Source organism: Phytophthora parasitica (genome assembly GCF_000247585.1).
Source record: "Phytophthora parasitica INRA-310 unplaced genomic scaffold supercont2.3, whole genome shotgun sequence".
Taxonomy (NCBI): domain Eukaryota; phylum Oomycota; class Peronosporomycetes; order Peronosporales; family Peronosporaceae; genus Phytophthora; species Phytophthora nicotianae.
Genome location: NW_008648989.1, coordinates 2,680,885 through 2,688,781, shown reverse-complemented (window position 1 = coordinate 2,688,781; position 7,897 = coordinate 2,680,885). Strand labels below are relative to the sequence as shown.

Below are 7,897 nucleotides of genomic sequence, written 5' to 3'. Positions count from 1 at the left end.
CACGCTAAAGTTTACCTCGTGGACGACACGCTTGTACTCAGTGGAGCAAATCTGAGTAACGATTATTTCACTAATAGACAGGATCGATACGTGCAGCTAACGAGCTGCGGGGCACTGGCACAGTTCTACCATCAGTTCGTAGAATTAGTTACGGGATTCTCTTACAAAGTCAAGCTGGACTCGTTGACATCAGACAAGAACGACTACGAATTGTTGGCACCGGTATTGGCACATGACTCGGAGAAGGCGAAGACGGCAATGAGACGCGATCTCGAGAAGCTGGTGGATTCCAGCAAGTATCAGCAAGATAAAGACGATGAACTTACAGATGCGTGGGTTTTTCCGACGCTACAGTTTACTCCGATCTCAATGGACCACGATGAGCGCGTACTGAGTGAGTTTGTGAGGCATTTACCGCGTGGTTCTCAGCTGCAGATTGCATCGGGCTACCTGAACTTCCCGCCGTTTTTGAGTGAGCTACTGGAACGCTGTGAAGCTGGCTTGGACGTGATTTCTGCTGCACCTCGTGCCAATGGCTTCTACGATGCTCGTGGTGTGAAAGGGGCGTTGCCTATGGCCTACTCGCTGATCGAGCAAGACTTCTTCGAGCGCACTCTCGGTCGCGAGTTCCCAACTGTACTTCGGGAATTTAACCGCCTAGGCTGGACTTTTCACGGCAAGGGTATGTGGTGGAGGCCACCTCCGCCGGCAGTGACCAACGGCCACCAGTCTGCGGTGGGTCTTCCCCAACTCACGGTTGTGGGAAGCTCCAACTTCGGACAGCGGTCTTACGGCTGCGACCTCGAGTCAAATCTGGTATTATTCACACGTAACGCGGATCTCCAGCAACGACTACAAGACGAGTACGATGCTTTAACTCGCGACGCTGAAGTCGTGACGGAGCAACTTTGGCGACGACCCGAGCGCATGCTGCATGGACTTTTCAGCTGGAAGGATGGCCATTGGATCCGACCCGTGTCCAAGTTTATCGCCGCGTATCTCTAGGCGCCAGTGAAGGAGACAGATTCAATTTTGCGTTAGAATAGACTACATTTTTGAATTTGATGTCGTACATTTTTGCACTTATATCGAGTATGTTTCTATAGTAAATGGCCCACAGTTAGCTGTAAAAACACGCCAGATAACAACGGGAGTGTTAGATTGTCGTCCCATCCGCCAATGTCCAGCAATTCTGCAGCCGCAGCACTTATTCCAGCCGCCAACGAGATAGTACCGGCGGCGACTGCAATGCCACCGTCTACGTCGAAATAAAAGTCTTGTTCCATTCTCAACGCCATGAATGTAGCAGCAACGGTGACGCAGAAGCATCCAATTGACCCTTCCAGCGACTTGTTGCCACCCAGCTTCCCCACCAAAGTCACCAGTTTGTGTCGACCGTACAGCGTTCCAAAGAAGGCAGCAGCAGGGTCCCCCACTGACAACTACAGTAATGAAACACACCAAATCCATTAGAACTCACTAGTAACATTCTCTTTAACCGTTACGTGCGTCATCATACATGAAGAATAGCGAGTCGAGCGACTCGAGGAGGAAATAACGTGAGTGAGAAGCCCGATCCTAGTAAAAAGTAGAACGCTCCCGGTAGTGCTGCTCTTGACACTTCGTGTTGGCGTAAAATACTGCTAAAACACTTGATGTAGGCTGCATTAACCGTCTCGTATCGACCCCTCAACTCGTTTAATCCATAGAACAACCCAGCGAAGAACAGCAGCACCGTGGCTCCCGTCAATGGCACAAATAACCTCGAGGCAGCGTAGATCATTGCGCCCGTGCCCAGGTGCTGCATTTTACGCTGCAAATGCAGATCCCCGCGTCGCGCCACGCCATTATGAGCTGCATCCAGAGGTCGAGCCGATACGAGGTACTGGAACAGCAGAATCGCTGCCACACACGCTGCACAGGCTCCTAACGACACTCCTCCGTCGTCCGAAGACATCGATGACCGTTGCATTTTCCGTTATAAACGGATTCGAGAGGGTTTTTATGCTGACGTACTTACGCCGACCTGATGGAATCAAGGATCGAGGTGTTGTCAACTCTTTCCAGCGCAATATCCAGCCACAAAGCACGGTGAACCTAGCTGTATATCTTTTCTATAGTGTCGACGAGTAGCAACACTTGGACTGCGATGGAAGGACATGACTGTTTTCTCTTCTTTTATGAAGAGAATCCAATTTTCCTAAGGTCTTATTCGTCTGCGACGTGTGAGAATCAAATGTAGCTATTCCCGTCGCACGGATGTCCAGTGGAAGTTTCGTGGCCTTGAAGGTGTCACGCCCGAATTGGCATTCCCTGCAAGAGACTGGTGGGTGTGCTCAACGTTTGTGCGAGATCAGACGGTCGAGTCTCCACTATCCATCTCCTGAGTTGCAGGCATGAGTTGCCAAGTGACGAAGTTCAGCAACAGTCCCGAGAAACTCGCAGTCATGATCTACCCAGCGTTCACTTCAGAAATTGACATGGGCAACGATAACAAGACGGAGTTGATTGAGAACTGTAATCCGGAGCTAGTGACACTTGCAGCCGATGACTTTGAGATCATCCGCGTGCTCGGCGTCGGTACCTACGGCGTGGTGAAGCTAGCCAAACACAAACCCACAGGCATCAGTGTGGCACTCAAGGTGCTGTCCAAGGAGTACGTGGTTACAACACGACAGGAGAAGCACATCTTGCGAGAACGTGCGGTACACTTACAGCTACAACATCCGCTAGTAGCGAAGCTGTACGGCACTTTCCAGGACGATGACTGTCTGTACTTGGTGCTCGAGTATCTGCCAGGAGGAGAACTATGGAGTCTCGTGTATTCTCTTAACGAAGAGCAAGACGAGGACGAAGACGCTGTTAAAGCACCGCAATTAAAGATGGAAACGCCTTTAAAGGAGGACAGTGAACTCCGGCCCGCTACGCCGGTCAATGTACCAAAGTTAATCTCGTTGGAGTCTATGGAGCCTATTCGATCACGAACACTTGAGGCTGGAGATCTTACTATTCTACGCAGCGAGTTTGGAGGATTAAAGGAAGAGTATGCAGTGTTTTATCTCGGATGCATCTTGAGTGCACTCGAGTACTTGCACGGCCAGAGTTTGCTGTATCGTGACCTGAAATTAGAGAACTTGGTGCTGGATGAAGAAGGTTATCTCAAGATTCTCGACTTTGGCTTCGCTAAGCAGGACGCACAGCGAGCGGAAGATACAGATGATAGTAGTGAACAGACTCAGAACGCACGGAACCTCACTCTATGCGGAAGTATGGACTACATGGCGCCAGAGGTGCTTCTGCGTCAGGCTCATGACCAACGTGTGGATATTTGGTCGTTCGGTATCATAATGTACGAACTACTACTGGGGAAGACGCCATTCTACCATGAAAACCCACGCGAACTCGGTCGTAGAATCACCCACGATAATGTGGAGTTCCCGAACGAGTTTGAAGAGGAATGCCCATTAGCCTGCGACCTCATCAACCAGCTCCTAGTTAAAAACCCAGATGAACGATTGTCTTCTATGGACAAGATCAAGCAGCACAGATTTTTCTCTCGGATGTTCACATGTCCTGAGGACTGGCAGCGTTTGCTCCGCCGAGAATTCGAGACACCATTCGTTCCCAAGCTCAATGGACCCTTCGATACGTCCTTCTTCCAGACTATCGACGATGAGTATCAGGAGGAGCTGGAAGCTGGTGTGGAGCCATATTTCGAGGACGGCTCCAACATATTCAGTGATTTCTAAGTCTCCTGGTATTTCTCTGTCTTCATGTATTAATACGGCACCAAACAACTAATTTATTTACACACATCCCGCTAGCGATAGATTAAATCATTATGCAGAATAGAGCAATAAGAAATAATACAAGCATCACATCCAAAATCGTTTTAGCTTTTGTAATGAATTCCAGCTCTAGTTGTCGAGGTTTCGGTGGTTCTGCTGGATCACAATAAATACGCTTGACTCTACGCTACTACTCGCGTTCTTGCGAGTCCATAAATGTCTGCAATGTTTGCAGTTTGGGGCTTCTAGTATCCGAAATCCGAGTCGGCATCACTACCGAAGTCTTTCTCTTCTTCTTGGACACGTACGAAGAAACTAGTGTCAAAAGGACCGTCTAGTCTAGGGATAAACGGAGGCTCCGCTTGTCGTGCTTCGAGTTGCTGCCAACCTTGTTTCGACGGGAAATACGTACGGAAGAACGTCGTCTTCTTCACCTCTGAGAACGACGCAAGTCGCAGTACTGGGTCCTTCTCTAATAGTTTCTTGATAAGAGAACATACCGCCGGATGTCCTTGTTCATAGTCTTCCGGGAACTGCACTGGCTCGGAGATGATACGACGGCCCTGCTCTCGGTGGTTGGCATGGTAGAACGGTGTAGTTCCGAACAGCATTTCGTACAGAAGAATACCAAAGGACCACAAATCTACTCGCTGGTCGTACGGTTTGTGTTGCAGAATCTCAGGGGCCATATACTCGGCACTTCCACACATCGTCGAGTTCCGCTCTGTCGTTTGGGTGGCGTCTGGCTTGGATAATCCAAAGTCGATGAGTCTCGGGTATCCATCTGCATCCAACACGAGGTTTTCGAGCTTCAGGTCGCGATACAAGACTCCTCTTCTGTGCAGAAACTCGAGCGCTGTTACCAAACACGCTGCGTAAAAGGCTGCATAGCGTTCATGCAGTCCACCGTGCGAACTACGTAGCTTCTGCTTGAACAAAAAGTTCTCTAGTGTTAAGCTATTGCGGCCCATTGCGATGCTCGCTCCACGTTGCTGTCTCTGCTCTTCATCCGACTCGGACTCGGTGGTCACGGAGTCGGAAGTTTCGGGCTCTTCTACTTGTCTACTTGATCTCCTGTTCTCTTCCTCGTCCGAGTCGTCACAGTCTTCATTCTCCTCTAAATGTCCGTCATCGTGGGTGTACACCAAGCTGTAGATCTCTCCTCCGGGACAGAATTCCAGTACAAAATACAGCGCATCATTGTCTTGGAAAGTGGCATAGAGTCTGGCAATAAACGGATGCACTAGACCCAAATGAACGCTCTGCTCCCTCATAATGTTCTTCTCCTGATGCATTTCGTGCACCAAGCGTCTCGTAACAACCTTAATGGCTACAGTCGCGCCAGTGTCCAAGTGCCTCGCCAAGTGTACGGAGCCGAAGCTTCCTCTGCCCAGAACGTCCAGTAGCTCGAACTCGTCGATACCTGTAGCCTGTTCCAGCTCCGAGACGAAGCTGAACCTCGCAACGGATGATTTTCGGTGGGCTTTAACGCTCACAGCGGCGAGATAACTAGTGGCACTACTGAAGCGCTTGGCCGCGTCCTGCGTCGAGCTCTTGCGCCAGCTGGAGGCTGAGAAACGCTGCTGTACGTCCTTGGGTGGCTGCTTGGTGATCATGGCGCGGATCTCACGCATCTTGCGCCACATGGGAGCCATGGACGGCTTCTCCACGGCCGGAAAGACCCGCATTTCGGTACGGCGGAGCGCTACGAGGTATGGCGTCCGTGGTGCTGTGTGAAGTGATAATTGTGTAAGATTTTTGTGACTGTGGGATGTATGCAATGTTCGGAGCACGTTCTGAATGCGTAGAACTTAACTTTTGTATGGAAGCTTATCGATAGTCTGTTTCTGTAAAGGTGTCTCTTACCGAAAGACTCCATAGAGTGTAGCCATCTCATGATATTTGCGTCTTACCGTCACCTGCGCTATGTTTCTTGTCTCTACATGAAGCAGCAAGGCTTCTCGTCGTCCTATTAAGCTAAGAGTCTTAACCCAAATTTTCTAGCGGCAAATTGTCCGGTTCCATGTGCATCCAGCGCTACGTGGCAAGTGACGATAAGTGTCAACGGCACTGCACCCAGGTGACGGAGCAGGTTATCCTCCACTGGCCAGGATACCAAGTCTACCGTACTAACTGTCTTAACTGAAGGCCAACAGCGACAGCACTGGCCCAAGTTGCGACTTTCAGCACGCGAACCGGCTTCTACAGTATCACGACGTTAGAGTGGGATGAGCCGGGCCGATCTGACCGCTTCAACAACTCTACTTGACGTCGTTGCTAAAAACTTTAAATGTATTTTCAATAGGCAGGAGCCATTTCCCTCGAGCTAACCCCTCATTATGTGGTTTTGATGAATTTTTCACTGCATCATCGCCATATCCTGGTAGGTATTGGCGATCGTTCTCAGTTGATAGTGCAATGCGACGGCTGTTGGTCGATCGGACGCGTTGAAAGACACGCATTTGAGGATCACGTCGCGGATCTCGGGTGGACAATCGTCTTCGATCGTGGGCTTGATGGCGTTCGTACTCACTAGCAGAGCGATCTTCGCATCAGTAAGAGCATCGACCTCGGATTTGTGGCTGTTGTACGGGTGACCGCAGGTATCCATCTCACTCAGAGTAATACCGAGCGAGAAGATATCCGCGCTTTCTGAGTACCGTTCGCCCTGCAAAACCTCTGGTGCAATCCAAGCTATGGTGCCCATACCGCCAGTCATAGTCGACTCAGAAGCTTCTCGTGAGATACCGAAGTCACTGAGCTTGGCTTCCCACTCGTGATTCAGTAACACGTTGCGTGACTTGATGTCGCGGTGGATGATCGTCGGGTCGAACGAGTGCAAGTACACGAGTCCCTCCGCCATATCCAAGGCAATTTCGATCTTGCTGCGTGGTTGAGAGTCCTCACCGACCCACGAGAAGGTCCGACGACCATCTTTTTCAAGCCGTTTCTGCCTGATTAGTGTAGTTAAGTCACCTCGAGGCATGTACTCGACGACTAAAGACAGATCCAGGAGGTTCGTCCATGCTAAGCCGATAAAGTGTACGATCTTCGGGTGGTCCATGCGTGCGTACAGACGGATTTCATCCATAAATCGACGTAAAAGATCTTTAGACATGGCCTTGGGTAGAATCTGCTTAACCACCACACGTTGGCCGTAGAGATGCGCGAGATGAACGACGCCAAAGCCTCCACTTGCGAGCTCTTCCTGGATCACAATGTCCTCGATTGGCAGGCGGTAAGGGATCAAATCTTCGTCGTTCCTCACGTCGTTGCTGAGGTAGCCATCGGATGATGGAGGGAGCGATAGTGTTTGTGATGCAGAGCCTGCCGTAAGACCACCAGATGGGTTTTTACTTGTCGGTAGAGCCATAAAGCCATCAGCGTTCGAGTTACGTCGCTTGTTCTGACGTCGACGATACACGATGAAGCCGACGATGATGAGAAGAACAGCGACAACACCTGCAACGATACCACCGATTAAACCTGCACTGGAGCTTGAGCTGCTTTCGTTGATGACCACAGTATTAGTTCCCGATCCACCTGACGCTTGGTTTGTGTTGTTACTACTGGTAGTGCTGTCTCCATTAGTGCTGGAGCTGCTGGTTGTCGTGGAATTACTGGAACTGGTTCCAGAAGAACCAGAATCATTGCTAATTGGATACAAGCTGGAGAATGATGTATCTAGCAACATAACAGAAAACGTTTAATAACGATAGGCATCAAACAGCTACTATAACAAGTCTTACCATCGAGAACGCAGGCAGAGACACTGCTTGAAATCGTTGTGACCGTGCCTGATACGCTTGAGCAGTCATCCTCGTCCAAACTGACAGTGAGACTCAGTTGTGCAGTCTTCAGTACGTCGACGTCGGATTCTCGCACGACAAAGTTTGTAACAGTAGTTCCTCCCAACGTCCTAAAGTGATGCAAGTGATGTCAGTTATGTTAACATACTGGTGCATTGCGACGAGCGTACATTGTCTTGAGTTTCGATGGGAATGTTACACCCACGATCTCTGTGATTCGGCAGTCGCTGCATTCTCTGTTAGTCACATACAAACATTAGTTAATAACCTCCCTAGTTAATACAGAAGTGAAAAAAAAAA

General features: G+C 49.8%; 5 protein-coding genes across 5 annotated transcripts in view; 2 read left to right on the top strand and 3 right to left on the bottom strand.

Annotated features, from left to right (window-relative positions):
• Positions 1–1,005, top strand: part of PPTG_01991 (hypothetical protein) — a gene marked incomplete at both ends in the record, with an annotated part of 5,103 nt that extends 4,098 nt beyond the window's left edge. Inside the window, one exon of the mRNA XM_008895385.1 lies at positions 82–1,005. Within this exon, the coding sequence (XP_008893633.1) occupies positions 82–1,005 (924 nt within the window). The remainder of the gene's footprint in view (positions 1–81) is intronic.
• Positions 1,006–1,017: 12 nt separating this feature from the next.
• Positions 1,018–2,191, bottom strand: PPTG_01990 (hypothetical protein). The gene is made up of 2 exons (XM_008895384.1): positions 1,520–2,191; positions 1,018–1,442 (listed from the first exon to the last, which is right to left on the bottom strand). Exons 1-2 carry the CDS (start codon positions 1,970–1,972, stop codon positions 1,101–1,103), a joined length of 795 nt encoding a protein of 264 aa, XP_008893632.1. The 5' UTR covers positions 1,973–2,191; the 3' UTR covers positions 1,018–1,100.
• Positions 2,192–2,276: 85 nt separating this feature from the next.
• On the top strand, positions 2,277–3,891 carry PPTG_01989 (AGC protein kinase). The gene has a single exon (XM_008895383.1). It carries the CDS (start codon positions 2,397–2,399, stop codon positions 3,747–3,749), a length of 1,353 nt encoding a protein of 450 aa, XP_008893631.1. The 5' UTR covers positions 2,277–2,396; the 3' UTR covers positions 3,750–3,891.
• Positions 3,875–5,538, bottom strand: PPTG_01988 (AGC protein kinase). The gene has a single exon (XM_008895382.1). The coding sequence runs from the start codon at positions 5,474–5,476 to the stop codon at positions 4,034–4,036; it is 1,443 nt and encodes a 480-aa protein (XP_008893630.1). The 5' UTR covers positions 5,477–5,538; the 3' UTR covers positions 3,875–4,033.
• Positions 5,539–6,059: 521 nt separating this feature from the next.
• The window catches only part of PPTG_01987 (TKL protein kinase), a gene marked incomplete at its 5' end in the record, with an annotated part of 5,832 nt that continues 3,994 nt past the window's right edge, over positions 6,060–7,897 (bottom strand). Inside the window, 3 exons of the mRNA XM_008895381.1 lie at positions 6,060–7,472; positions 7,538–7,707; positions 7,768–7,833. Of these exons, the coding sequence (XP_008893629.1) occupies positions 6,148–7,472; positions 7,538–7,707; positions 7,768–7,833 (1,561 nt within the window). The 3' untranslated portion in view covers positions 6,060–6,147. The remainder of the gene's footprint in view (positions 7,473–7,537; positions 7,708–7,767; positions 7,834–7,897) is intronic.